At 39.9% G+C, this 15,602-nt stretch overlaps 1 protein-coding gene across 7 annotated transcripts in view; it reads right to left on the bottom strand.

Annotated features, from left to right (window-relative positions):
* rims2b (regulating synaptic membrane exocytosis 2b) overlaps positions 1-15,602 on the bottom strand; it is a 208,186-nt gene that overhangs the window by 120,622 nt on the left and 71,962 nt on the right. For all 7 annotated transcript variants that reach the window (XM_049476387.1, XM_049476388.1, XM_049476390.1 and 4 more), the window contains one exon: positions 7,270-8,117. In XM_049476387.1, the coding sequence (XP_049332344.1) occupies positions 7,270-8,117 (848 nt within the window). The remainder of the gene's footprint in view (positions 1-7,269; positions 8,118-15,602) is intronic.

Raw genomic sequence — 15,602 nt, 5'->3', positions numbered from 1 at the left:
GTCTTTAGTTCCTTGAAAATAAAACATAGTAATAAGGATGGGATTTCAGTGATGTTAAATGTAACATGTTATTCCATATTTAAATAGCTTGATATTTTTATTTAAAGAATAATTTAAATGCCTAAATTACAAAATAGGAAAAATCTCTACAAAACTTCAAGATATATAATATGCAATCATAACTAGGAAGCACTGTGGACATAGCAAAAAAATCCACCCATAAAAATCAGAAAAATCTGTATAAAATACACACAACATAATTTAAAGTGAAGTTAATAATTGCTTTGTAAAATAATAATGTAATAATATGTTCATTCAGTAAGTTTTGAAAAATGCATTGTTACACAGTGTTTGTAAGAAACCTAAACAGCTATGCTGCGAAACAAAAGGCACAGCAGTTACGTCACAACGACCGCCCTTACTTTCCCTCAACCCTAACAGTCCAGTGCGGTAAGCCTGGACTAAACCGCACTGTAACAATAAACGCAGGAAATGCAGCCTTACGTCTTTTGACATCACTCCGACATCAACCGTCACGGTCCCGCACGAGCGTAATTCCTCATTTCTCCCGGCCCCCCAAGCAGAAAGCCCGCGGCAGTCTTTGGGAATAAGATCCGCCCCGTGTGGTCCAAATATATTGTTGATAATCCTCCTTTGCAACGCTGCCCCTTCCAAACCCTGGCAAGTTGGACTTCCACAAAGCTGCTTTACTCAGTGCGGAGGATGCCTCGAAGACCACACTGATTACGGCCTCACACTTCCACTCACGACAGTCTCACCACCTACAGATCCAACCTAACCCCACGAGGGGGGACACTCAAATGAAGATCCTGCCATCTTTCTTTCTCAGACCATCACTTTCTCTCACTCACTCTCTCTCTCATAATCTTTCTCCCTCTTTCTCGCTGTCTCTCTCTCTCTCTCTCTTTCTTTCCCTCCTCCTACCCCATCCCCTCTGAGGAAAGGGACTCCATGCATTAGAATAATGAGCTTACCTTTATTCTTGTAAGCCAGCTCAAACAATCTCTGCCCTACAGGATCCTCACATCACAACACACAACACTGTTTCACAGGGTTTGCCAGGTTTGATCTCTGCTTTCAAAGGCATTCCTTCGTCCTGCAGAGTCATGAGGAAACCTCCAACTACCCAACTATTCTAAATACAAGATCCATTGAGTTTCCTTTTGTTGCAATGAAGATAGTTACACATAAAAGCAAAAGAAAGCCAAAAATACAACCAATTCCTTCTGGAGCATTAAACAGTCCAATAGGCATACCGTTGTATTCGTAATATCCCCGATCAGTGCGGTTGAAAGACAAGCGCAAGTTCCACTCACCACCATTTTCCCTGACTTGCACAAAGTGTAGCGTCTCTATGTCCACCTCCGCCGGCTACTTCCCTGGACTGCTTTTCGCTTTTTCAGCAAAGAGGGGGGAGCTGTGTGACTTTAAACCAATCACGTCTGGTAATCTGTGATTGACCGGTGTTCTCCCAGTGATACTCGATGGCTGGATAAGCTTTGTCAGAGATCACTCTGCTACTTTTAGGCTACTTCCTGCCAGGTTAAAGGGTCAACGTCAAGCTTAAAGCAACTCGTTACAAATAAGTGTATGAAGCCTGTTGGTTCCATTGTTGCGCCCATACTAGGACAATGCTTACTTTTATATACTGAATGATTGTAAACCCCCACTTCTCAGGGATTCAGGACAGTGGAATTGCCTGGAGGTGGGTGCTAAAATCATAAAACCTTAAGAGTTTTCTTAGAATTTGTTAGGATAATGTGTCATATATACATTATAAAACAGGGCAATATGCAGGTATTGCATCACTCAAGCAAGCCACTAAGTAACTCCCTGCTTACTCTTCATGCAAATGAGATGAGCAGTGGCCAATCAGATTGCTGCTGTATGGTGTGGTGACTGATTGTGTCACCCACAGGATCAGAAGTTGAAGCTGGAGGTATACAAGTGACAGATGAATCTGCGGGCCAATACCTCCCACCTTTACGTGGGAAGAAATTTCAAGCAGAAATGTACTAAGGCAAGAAAATATAAGGCACACCAAACTGGCCTACACAATTCTGGCCCCTCAGGATGAACTGTGCTCGAAAGAACAGCAGACGAAAAGCTAGGACACTGCATGTGTGAGCAAGCAAGGAGCAGAAGGAGAGAGAGAGCTGGCACAAGAGAGGAGGGAGAGCGCAAGAGAGACACGAGGGAAGAGGGAGGGAAAAGGAGAGAGGGAGGGAAAGAGAACCAGTGAGCGAATGTCTCTGCGGGTCAGCCTGTGTCCTACATTCTCTTAAACCCTGCTGGAGCGCTGCGTACTGACTGTATTAACCAGCGGACTCTGGGAAGCCGGCCTGGTGCAGCCGTTCCTCGGCGGCTTCTCTCTCTGGCACAGAATTCCACCCCTACCCCCCACTGGCCCTCTGGGATGAGCTCAGCCTCTGCAGAGCGAAGCGAGGGGCTTGGAAGTGTTCTCTCTTGCTAGCCACTGCTTCTGCACTTCTCTTGCAAAGAAGCTTACCAATTTGAGCTAATTAAGGTCCTGACAACATCAGAGCTTTCAGAGAAAGGACGGAGTGTTTCCAGCACAAGAGAAAGGACAGAATGAGGGACACTGAAGGAGACACCGGTCCTTCAAGATCAGCCCCATTTAAAAAGAGCGAAACGATGCACAAAAGTATGGACAAAAAGAATGAAGACTTACAAAAGGCAGCTACTTATGTTTTTAGCTAAACGACAAACCACAGCTCCTATACGTAGATGTTTATAGACCCACATAAGTAATTCTATAAGAGATTACTGAACCACTTGACAGTCATGTTTAAGAACACTATGGGAGGTGAAAGAATGGTGAGATTGGTGCTGACCAAGCAAATAAAAACTATTCTGATATTCTGATAAAATAAGCGCAACCTAATTTCTCAATGGTGTGACAGGCAAGAGCACTCATACTGTTCATATCCATATCGAAATTATCCAATCATCCAAATTATCCAATCCTAATTGAAAACTGTATTGTAACTGGTGTCAGCCAATAATTGATTTTTTATAATCATTACCATTGGTCTAAAGCCTAGATTTGTTCGATACTTCAAACTAAGGCCAGACAACATTTTAATATTTTATCGTATGATTACATTTAGAGCAGGATGCGCCTAAGTAAACAAAACTGTAATTCTTAAAAATTCTTTCAAAGTCAAATAAGTGCTGGATGTTAACCTACACAGATTTTTCTCCTAAAAACTGTTAATTTGTCAGCAGCGCTAGCCGTGGCTTGAAGAATTGCTCTGGATGAGCAACATAACAAGGGTTCAGCCTCATAAAATAATAACACAGTAATATGTTACATGTTACAAACCCATCACACTCAGGCTAGTCTCACTTAGCAGCTACACATACAGGAGATAATATCCAGCTAATCTCAACTGCATAACTGATATCAGGTCATATGAGGTCAGGTACTGAAAGGAAGGCAGGGGAAAGCAGACCCTTCATCTGCACATGATCATACTCTAAAATCTATAGGTCAGCTACAAATTAAGAGCTTAGTTATCTGTATGAATTAAAGGCACAAACTATTGGATATAACTGCTAAAAGTAAGCAAGCAAAGCAGTTGTAAGTCCACTTATGTGGCTGCTCAAAAACTAAGGGCTGATATCCTACTTTATCTAGCGTATTTAAATTTGATTCTTAATGATACATATATTAATCAAAACAGCTCATACCTTATGAGTCTGTCTTAAAAAGGCTAAAAAAAAAAACTTATGCTACATGTTCACTGGCACTTTTCTTCAACACATTCTGCCACGCCGGATTTCTCGGCTCACCAGTGGGCGTGTCTGTGATGTTTTTTAATTTAAATGAAGCAATAGAAGTAGGCAATCATTTAGGAGTTTAGGATTTTTACATTGTAATCAACCCCATTATAATCTATAGTTCTATAAATCCATATTCATCCATTTTAGTAAGTGTTTTTCTTAACAAACACCCGACATAAAAACCCAGCCCGGGTGGTTTGGGAGGAGTTGGAGCACAGAATAAAGGAAAAGCAGTTAACAAGAGCTCAGAAACCTCTAGAACTACTTTAAACAGTTGGAGAACCATTCTAGGTTCTACCTCTTAAGGCGAGATGTGGGCAAAGTTAGCATTAAATCAAAAGGTGCTACTTTGAAAAATCTAAAGTATAAATCATATTTTGCTTGTTTACCACTTTATTTTGTTTACTTCCTAATTGGATATGTGTTCCTTCATATATTTGGTGCCTTAAATATTAATTTACAATGTAGAAAATAATAAAAATGAAGAAAACAAAAATACATTAAATATACAATTAGAGTTGGGCGATACGGCTCTAAAATAATATCAAGATACTACATGGTAATACCAAAGAATATATGGATTAAAGTAAAATAAATGATGCTAGACAGGTATAATCTGTCTCTAGTAGATATATATAATGGTAAAAAGAGAACTTAGGGGTATAATTAGGGGTGAGTGATAGGGCACAATATTCAAAAATGTTAGCAATATTATTGCGCACAATACGATATGGCACAAATCATGTATACAATAAATCCTTTATTAGTCCCACAGTGGGGGACTCTGGATGGGCGTTTTATTCATAGCAAGAAATTCCCAGCAATGTTTCATAGTCTATAGAAAAGGTCAGTGCAGTAAAAAAAACAAATTTATAACCTTCATTTTAAAAACAGAAAATAAGTTTTAATCTAAAGACTTTTGGTCATTAATTGGAAAGATGACGAGGCTAAAAACAGCAGACAGGGTGCTGACAGACCAGAACGAGGCCAGACAAGACCGACACTGAAGATCTATGATGACAGAATATAAACGACTGAAAGGTAACCTCTGACGTATAGAAGGTAACACCATCAGTCTGTCTACTGCAACATACAGGAGCTGGACAAAATAACAGAAACCTCTAATGATAACAACGTTCAGGTGTTGTTTCCATTATTTTTTGTCCACTTTTTGTTCGTTTAGAATGATGTGTTGCTCATTAAATCATAAACAAACACTGATATAAAGATGACAGCATCCTGCCTGAGTCTAGCTTCTCCTCGCTGGCTTCAGTGGGCTTTAATTACAGCGCTTTAATTATTGAGCAGCAAAGCAGAGTATAGTGAACACAAAACACCGCAAGCAGCTCACACCTCATCACTGACGGCAGACAGTTACGCGGAGGAGGCGTGTTATAGATGCTTCTGAGAAACTCGAGCGCTGCTGCAGAGGATGAGCTATCAGCACAGACATGATTCTACCTGTCTCATCCCCTAAAGCCCTACTGTCTGCACCGCTCACATGCTATTTTGGACAGACAGTACTGTGCAAAAGTTTTAGGCACCAAAGCAAATTAGACTAATCCATGTATCTTATCAATATTAGTGTTTTTTAACCTGAAAAAACACCACATATGATTTGAACAGATGCAAATAAACATACATACAGTAAAACGGGACAAGGAATTATCATAACCGTGAGCCAAGCTGAAGAACAAAGTGTAGTTCCAGATTTCTCCTGGATGATTTCCATTAGCCAGCATGTGTATATTATGTTCAGTTCCGTCAGCAGCTCACCTGATTTAAAAAATGTACCAATTTACCAAACCAGGTGTTGATATGATATGATGAAAACTACGATGAGGAAAACAGGGCTGTAAAAGTATTGCTTTTTGTAAATTTGCTGTTTGTATTTATTGTAATGCTATTGTTTGAGTTAATAAACACTTACTTACACAGATAAGACACTTATTCTTTCCTGAAATTCCCACAGGTGCCCAAAACATTTGTGCAACACTGTATACACAAAATATTTTTAGATTTATGTTTTTACTACAACTCTAAATTAATAAAAACTGATTTAAGTAAATTAAGTATACATTAAAGTAATTATTTAATCTGTTAATATATTTAAAAGAAAATTCTAGAGTGAATAATTACTATTTGCTGTTTGCTGTTTTTCCATTTTACTCAAGATAAAAAAACAGCAACAGAAGCTCCTCAGATAAAGTATTACTCTCATTTCTCTCCTGGCAGGACAGCGCAAGATGAGTGTTTGACTCCACAGAGCTGAGCTTCCACTGTGTTAGCTTATCATTTTAAATGGCTAGCGGTGCATATGATTTTATGCTAGAAATCTTCCATTTCACATGAGGTTAAAATCATAACAGATGGCCAAAATTAAAACAGCACAATGTTTAGCTGTAAAGGTGCTCCTACTCATCCAAACAAACTCAATACTCTCAAACAAAGCTACTGATTTCCCTTAGCTATTTTTGACTAGCTACTTGTACCAGTAGCTACTTTTTAAATGACTGTTATGGTAGGCAAGGCTAGGCATATTATTCTAAATTCACGAGCCCATACATTTAATTCTGAGGCAAAATAATAGAGTTGTACACGCATACACAAATACTTGATTTTAGCCACAGAACAACAATCTTTGGCACCTAAAAATCTTGCAAAAATTGAGTCTGTCTGTGTACAGTTTTAATACCAGGTGTGAAAGACTACACACAAAACATTGAACAAACGCATTTGCTCTCACTGTTAATATCTTTGCTGATTACAGAAATAAATACAACAGCTTTAAGAATGTCTGCTTGCACACAGCTCCATCATAATATCATAGGACACAGACCATTAGCATTTAATTACTACGAGACACTAAAAGAACAGGGTTTTTACGTTTTTGCTGAAAACAGTAAGTTGTTTAACTGAGCTGTGAGAAAAACCCTTGCTGAAAATTGCATTAAGCTGAGAGCAGAGCAGAGAGCAGTAAGTGCAGTAATTCATCAATAAAATCTATCATAATGCTCTCTTAATTAACAGAAGCTCTTACTTTTCCGTTTCTGGAGCCATACTCAGCAGGACCGTGTCATTATACACAACGTCAGAAACATGTTCCAACATCAAAGCTCAGCTCTGACAAAGCAGCTGAGTTTCCATTTTCATGTTACTTGGACAGATTTCATATGAAGGCGGAAACTGAAGAGAGCTGATGTACAATAGTTTTATATAGCTGATACTGCTAATTACATATTAAACCAGTATTTTATTAATTCAGGTTTTTAACTTCTCTAACTCCACAAATATTAACCAAATAAACATCATACTGCTCTGCTGTTATATCACAACTCAATCCATCCTGTAAGATCAGAAACAGCTCTTTTCCAACAGGAAAACAACGTTCATTTGTTATTCGCTGTAAACCAACAGAAAAGTCGTCATCATCTTTCTCACCTTTCTCGCTGATGGACTCGCTCTCCAGCTCCACGTCCTCACAGCTGGTGTACTCAGGCGTGGTCGCCAGTTCCTCCTCCGAGCTGCTGAAGCTTCCCATGGCCCTGAGTTTCCCTGTGCGGTGTCGGCCCCGGTGAGGCCTGGGCGGCGGCGGCCTGACCGACTCGGACTGGTCCGAGCTGAGCGAGTCGTTTCTCAGCATGCCGTCCATCTTCTCCCGTCCAACTTTACTCCTGTGCAGAGCTGAGCTGGGGTCCAGGTGGTGCGGCTGGGGGACCGGCCTCCTGGCCGGCTCGCCAAGCACGGGACTGCGATGGGGTGTCGGCGGGCTGTGATTGGACATCCGAGGGCCTGGAGAACTCCTATCTACTGAGTACGAGCGCTGTCCCGGGCCTCCGAGAAGCGGAGGACGAGACTGTCTCCCGCCGATACCGGGCAGAGGCTCGTCCAGCTCCGTGTAGGCCAGAGAAACGTCGCTGTGGCGCCGCTCGTGTCTCGCGCGGGACACCTGGGCGTGGATGCGCATCTGCTCTTCGTAGGGCTGCGGTTTAACCGGATAGCGCGCGAGGTTGGGGTCGCTCCGGTAGCGGGCCTGGTACTCCTCCTCCTCCTCCCGGCGCCGCTGGAGCTCATAGTCGTCTAGCTGGGAGTCCAAGTGCTGATCCTGAGAGTGCCAGCGAGGGTCCTCGTACATCCTGGAGCCCCGAGGGGAGCGGCCCGGGTCACGTCCGTAATCGGACGGAGAGCGAGGCATGCCAGGGTCCGCCGGCACATGCTGCAGTCCTCCTAACCCCTCCCTCTGATTATACACTGCGTTCGGATCCCTGGATGCTGACGGGCTTCGTTTACTGCCAAGAAAAAAGAATAAGAAATATTAGTGTGAAACAAGAAAGAGATGGATATATTGTTTTATGTAACCCTTTGAAGCATATTTATTAATACATTCCCAGCACACCTACCATTACCAAATCATAACTGCTTAAAACTGAAATAGTCTCAGAAAACATTATGGTGATTTAATATACAGCTCTGGAAAAATAAAAGAGACCACTTAATAATGATGAGTCTTTGATTTTACCAAATTAAAAACCTCCGAGAGATGGATGCTCACAAGTCATCCAACCAAGCTGAACTGCTTGAATGTTTGCACCAGGAGTGGCATAAAGTTATCCAAAAGCAGTGTGTAAGACTGGTGGAGGAGAACATGCCAAGATGCATGAAAACTGTAATTAAAAAACAGGGTTATTCCACAAAATATTGATTTCTGAACTTATAAAACTTTATGAATATAAACTTGTTTTATTTGCATTATTTGGGGTCTGAAAGCTCTGCATCATTTCAGCCATTTCTTATTTTCTGCAAATAAATGCTCTAAATGACAATAATTTTATTTGGAATTTGGGATAAATTTCTGTGGTTTATAGAATAAAACAACTGTTTATTTTACTCAAACATATACATATAAATAGCAAAATCAGAGAAACTGATTCAGAAACTGAAGTGGTCTTTTAATTTTTTTTCAGAGCTGTGTATATATATTAGGTTGACAATTTGCTAGTTTTTTTCTAATTATGCATTCATGTCACAGTAGAAACAGCTTGGGTTCCATAAAAAAAACTATTTGTACTACAAAGATGTGCAAGAGAGAAACATCTCTTTAAAGCATCGTTTGAAGACTCCTCTGAAGCAACTTCATTGTTTAGAGACTCTTCATTCATTCATTCATTCATAATGAAGTTAACAGCAGTATCTCGGTTAAGACTACTCAACAGAACAGCCAATGAGAGCAGAGCTTGTTTAGATGCACCAATTCTGTTCTGTCCTGTTTTTTTTGGTATGTCTGCGGTTGCATGCACACTGATACACCAGAAGTCATGAACAGAGACAGGATAGTCAAAAGAACAGCAGTCTGTAAACTGATCAATAATGGTTACTTCATGGGACTCTTGGGAACAGTGGACAGTGTGGATTACACATGTTGGCAGGGGAAGTAGTGAGGTTATTGTGGGCGGAGCTTTGCCATTGTGGCAGAACTTTCCCGTTGGGATACAATGAGACATTGAGAAACTTTTGCTTTCATAAAACAATAATACTGTTTATGATTTAAGAGATTGGTATACAATGCTTCCTTGGAAAGAACTGTACACAGAATTTTCACACTCATGACCAGATTACTGAGGATGCACATTAAGATCAGGTGATTCTTTAGCAGAGAAATTGGAACTTAATTAAAAGCTTCACTATGCGACAATAGGGCTTGGCAATATTGTAAAAAAATATATAATAATCTTGATATTATCTAAATTATGAACGATTCTCAATTTCAGATTTTTCTTCCCAGTTTTTTTAGTTCTTACATAACAGTTGATAAAATATGGTTGTACTGAAAATATTTAAATGTCAGGGCCAGGCAGGGATAAGACAAGCGTGGATTAAATAACGAGGCTTTTTTTATAAAGAGACGATTCAAAACCGTGATCAACAACCAAAAGTCAAAAACATAAAGTAGTACACATACCAAAGAGAGTAAGACAGTCCAGGTTTAAAACCAGGCAAGGCAGTATCAGAGGGTAAGACAAACTCGTAAAGGATTTAGCAAAGTAAAGTTCATGCACAGAATACACAAAACACGGGCAAATAAAAACGCTTTGTACGTGACGGATGGATCCATATCAAATACTCTGCCGCGAGTGTGTGTGGTGCAGGGGTAAATATAGTGAGTGAAACAGGTGTGATCAATACTCCGGTGATTGCAGTCTGGCAGGTGTCATGTGATGTGTATGAGTGGTGTCAATGTGTGGTGCATTCTGGGCAATGAAATAACTCCAATGAGATATTTATCGTAAGAAACCAATATAAAAAAAAGCAAAAGTTTTTTTTTTAAACAATAGCAAGAAGCCCCCTTTAATCTTACAAGCAGCTTTAATGTTGAACAAGGGGCAAAAAAGAGGGAGCAAAATTGCCCTTGCTCCCTCCAGGTGGGTAGATGGCTGTCTCTCCCCACATCACTAAAAGGGTGATGTCGATCAGCACAAGGCTGCGTCTGTGAGCTGATGTATCAGAAGTCGCTGTGCTTTCCTCCGAGTGCGCTGTGATGCTACATCAATGCTGCATCAGCAGCAGTTAAAAAAAAAGTGGTGGCTGACTTCACATGTATCAGAGGAGGCGTGTGTGTTGTGTTGGGGCATCAATAGTGATAGGGGGAGTCCTAATGAATGGGTTTGGGTAATTGGCTGAGCAAAATTAGGGAAAATAAATTGACTGACAGAAACACAAGCCTATCTACTGAGATTCCCTTTGGCATGTTTTATATGTAAAGATATACAAATCTGAGTATTGTATGTTGAAAAACACATTAATACAGTTATTCAATTAATCAAATTAATTTAATTATCCTCTCAGAACTTTGTGAGAATTGGTATTCGTGCTCTTTTTCACCATACGAGCAAAACCTTGAGTCGCAAATCTTCCTAACTCACAACATACTCTTGTTAGCTAAAGGTTAACGCCCCCGTTTAGTGAAAACCGCTGTGGCTGTGCTGCAGGAAAAGCAGTATAAAAACACTTAACAGCAGCGAGCAGCTAAGCGCTTGACACATAACTCCACAGCCGCTTGACTTTAGGGCTCCCCTGTCTAAACGGGCTCATGTCCTGTCAGCTCTGAGAGTCTGTCTCGGCTGCAGAGGAGGAAGGAGCTCCGGGTGCTTTCAATCACACTGGACCTTCCAGCGCTGCTTTCCTGGTGGCTGACCCACGGGCCGGAGAGGACAGCGGGACCAGGCTGAGGCCTGATTCGGGATGACCGGAGTGTCACGCTGAGTTAGAGAGAGAGCTTCTGACACTGCAGCTTTTAGACAGCGAGCCAGATCCTCTCTCTCTCTCTCTCTCTCTTTCCAGAATCACTACTTGTCTTGTGGGCCTGACTCAATCTCTACTGAACAGATGTTGCTGGTCTCCTGCCCCACTGGTTCAAACAACAGAGAGACACAGACAGGGTGAGGGCAACAGAGAAAGAGATAGAGAGAGAGAGTGTGAGATAGAGATGCTAAAAGCGAGAGAGGCCGAAACACAGGTCTAATGATGCTCTCACACTGATATTTAATTCCTTTTGTAATACTGGCTTCCCAGACAATATTGTGAGAACAAAATTTGGATGTAGTTCTGTCTCAGGCAGATATATAAATGATTACAGGTGTGTTCTTATCAGATCCCAGAGGATACTTCTGGGTAGTGTACCTCTCTGCTAAGCATGCCTCTACAACACACTCCAACACATTTTGTCCAGTTCACAGTAGTGCAGGACAATATGACCAAAAATGTAAAAAAAGATTGTGACGATTTCACGATACATATATAATTTTTTTTTATATCTATATATATATAAGTTTGTGACTTACTGTCCTGTTAGGAGTACATATAATATAAAACTAGGGTTACTAAGGCCATTGATTACTATTGGAATTACTTTGTCCCACATAATTACACAATATATAAAGCAATCAGACTTCATTAGCAGAAAAACAGCTGAAGAATCTAAACAGTAGACTTTAAAAATCAAATTTAACACAACTTCCTTTACACACACACACACACAGACGTGCTGCAGAGCGCCAACCCGACTTTTAACTTAACAATAAACAGAATAAAGAATAAAATAACATTGCTGTTTCCTAAAATGAACTTCTGGCAAATCTTCACAGTGTGAACGTGCAGGTCAGTATCCTCTGCTGAGGTGCTCAAAAGAGCCGTGCCGTTAAGATAAGAATGCGCCAAAGTCAGAGCGCCCCTGCCTCTTAAAGGGGACAGCAAGTGAAACACTGATTGGTTTATTTTACATTAAGCCCAAAACACACTCACGATTAATTAAGAGAATTAGTTCATGTACTTTGCATGTTTCGAGCTGAGCAAGCATTTTTTTTTGCGCCCTCATGATACCAAAGAATGCTATAGATCACTATAATAAGGCCCCAAGTGCTACGGTCTGCAAAATGTTAGCTCAAATAAGGGTTGTTAAAAGGGTTGTATTTTACCAGTGGCGTGCAGTGAATATAGTAGGTACCCCTTCTGCAACCACCCGCTTCCAAACAACCCCAACCCTCCCAAACCCCCGCCCCCCCCCACCCCCGCCTGACCAACACATTGGTAAATACTACAATAAGTACATATTCTATAGTCTTGACTGAGTTAAATGAATTTAATACACATAAACAGACCACAAACACAGCTACAAACCACAAAATTATACAATAGACCACAACACAAGTACAACCGTTCAACAAAGATCACTCATTTGCATGCCTACAGGACGCCAGAGCAGCCAAAACATTAGGTACACATAAAACTCACCAGTCAGGCAGCCTATTACTTAGTTTCACGTTGAAGGCAGCCTTTAAAAAGGCTTTTTAATATAATATGACACAATATCTGTCTTATTTCCATGAAAGATAGCTAAATATTTAATTAATGCAGCATGCGCGCTCCGTTTTACGACTAATCAATGCATATAGCGTAACCCCTTCATCCGAGCGCAGAGAAGGGGCTAGGCAGCCATGACCCCGCCCCCGGAGTGAAAATCATGAATTTGATTGGTTAGATTGTCCTATGACTTTGCTAACAGACTCATTACTACACCCTTCTCAAAATCAGGAGAAGGGGCACACAGTCACGTGGGGGCAGAAGCCATTTTAAAAAGCTTTGGTTGGTTAAAACCGCTGTCAGTCAGATAAGAGTCGCATAGCAACCGAAAAACACAAACTAATGCTTTGAATTAGATGCTGTTTTTTATTTTAGTTAATTTATCAAATAAATTCTTACACTTACAATAATTATATTATATACTTCCTGATAAAACAGTATGTACTTACTTACATGCACTTTTGTCACCCCTTCTCTGAAGAGTTAGAAGGGCCTTACTGCACACCACTGTATTTTACAACCCATTCTAAATCACATACTTGAACTTGTTATTTATACATCACTGGATAGCACCAGTTAAAAACAGTAAATCAGAAATGGTGAGTGTAAAATGGTAAAACCTGATATGTCCTTTTTTTTTCCTCTCTTCTGACGGTCTTTCACTGAAAACACAAAATAAGGCATCTGTGTTTTAAACTTACCCTGTACTGTAATACCCAAATGTTTGAGGACATCCCTTCTAATAAATGTATTCAGCTACTTTGAAATGCATCAAGTGCTTATCGGATGTGCAAATACACATATATACTGTAGAGATGCACTGCAAATTAAATAGGACTGTTCAATTGGGGCAGATACACATGATCCTATTGGCACCACGCCTAATGCAAGGTGTGGGTAAGTGGGGTATGAAGCCCCCGAGCACTGAGCTGTGGAGCAGTGGAATTGTTCTCTGGAATGATGGTGGTCTATCCACTTCTTTTGGGATGGGTTTAGGAGTAAGGGAATGAGATAGGGTGGTGATCAATTCATTAACATCCTCACAGCAGTCTAGCAGAATCTAGCAGAAAGCATTTCCTGGACTTTAGAGACAGTTATTCCAACAAAAACCGGATATACTGTTTTTAACACCCTTAATTTCAGAAGAAACAATAAATGAGCAGGTGTCTCAGTTCTTTTGTTTATACAGTGTATCAAACAAATAGACTTAAAATCAGAACTGGAAGAAAAACTGTGTGTCCAAATAATTCAGTATCAGGACTTGGCACCTGTTCTGCAGAAAGCATTGCTGATCTCAGCCGCAGAGATTAAAATATTCTCTGTTTAATACAGCGCATCACATCGGCACGACTCATTAAAGTTGCATTTCCAAAACAATTCAACACGCGCAGATCCCTCGTAATCTCTTTCACCTCCTGATCCCAACCAGCACTAAATCTCCCAAACTCCGAGCCTGTTAAGGGCCTATCAGAGCCACGCTGAGATGCCTGATCAATTAAAATGCTTCAGATTAGAGGGAACTAGTGCTCTAAATATTGGATCCAATTTTTAATCCCTCCCAGTGTATTACAGAGCTTTACCGGGGAAGGGAGCTTTCCTCTAATCATTCACATATATTGCACATAAATCCGATATTGGGCCACGTTAAGCCCTGAACCAGTGCTTTATCTGCAATGACCACATTACCACGAGTGTGAAAGGTACAGCGGTACAATGGGAAATCTGACTTTAGTTTCGCTGTAAAATTGAAATGTTGCTTTTTTTTAAGCTTAACATGAGAAATCTACATTACATTGGCATGTGCAAAACAACAGACCTATCAAATAAAAACAGAGTAAAACACACCTTAAAAAGACAAGGGTTCCAGACCTGTTTATTTTTAGATATAACATCACTTTTTAGAATGTTATTAGTTGTGTTAGGTAGTGTTACACTACATGCTTTTTATATACCAAAAATAACAATAACAAAAAAGGTGCAGAGCTTTCAGACCTCAAATAATGCAAAGAAAACAAGTTCAGATTTATAAAGTTTTAAGAGATCAGAAATCAATATTTGGTGGAATAACCCTGTTTTTTAATCACAGTTTAATGCATCTTGGCATGTTGTCTTCCACCAGTCTTACACACTGCTTTTAGATAACTTTATGTCACCCCTGGTACAAGAATTTAAGCAGTTCAGCTTCGTTTGATGGCTTGTGGTCATCCATCTTCCTCTTGATTATATTCCAGAGGTTTTCAATTCGGTAAAATTAAAGAAACTTGTTTTTAAGTGAGTTTTTTTGTATGCCTTTAACATACAAATAAGTATAAAGTACAAGGAACTATTAACACAGAGAATACATTAAATTATTATGCAATAAAAATGAAATAAAACCAATAGGGAAAGAATTAAATATGTTTCCTGTGTAGTAGTTTATTTTAAAATCTGGTCTTCCATTCTTCATGTATATTTTTCATTTTGACCATAGTATTGCAAATTTTGACATCTGTAGCCTAATAGCAAATGTATTTTTTTACTATTATGTATATTTCATTGACTATATTTCTTCACTCTTCCATTACTGGGGGATCAGGTATACACCATCTCCTTGTTATGTTTTTTTTTTTTACTTGCAATCAAAAGAATATTCCACAGATATATATTTGATCCTATTGCTTGAGGACTGATCTCTCCTAAAAATAAAATATAAAATCTTGTCCAATTTCTTTTGTAAAGTATCTGGCCAATAAGCCCTTAATTTTGGGCATCTCCAAAATATATATCACAGCAAAGTTTCTAAACTGCTGTGGATTACTCATCAGGACATAACACATCTTCACAACACATTGGAGCACATTAACACCTGCACTTTGTCTTCGTGCTGTCTTATTAGGTTTGGATCACCCAAGACATATGCTAATGCTAAGTGTGAATAC

This window comes from Astyanax mexicanus, chromosome 3, assembly GCF_023375975.1.
Source record: "Astyanax mexicanus isolate ESR-SI-001 chromosome 3, AstMex3_surface, whole genome shotgun sequence".
Lineage (NCBI taxonomy): Eukaryota > Metazoa > Chordata > Actinopteri > Characiformes > Acestrorhamphidae > Astyanax > Astyanax mexicanus.
This window is presented reverse-complemented; position numbering and strand designations above follow the sequence as displayed.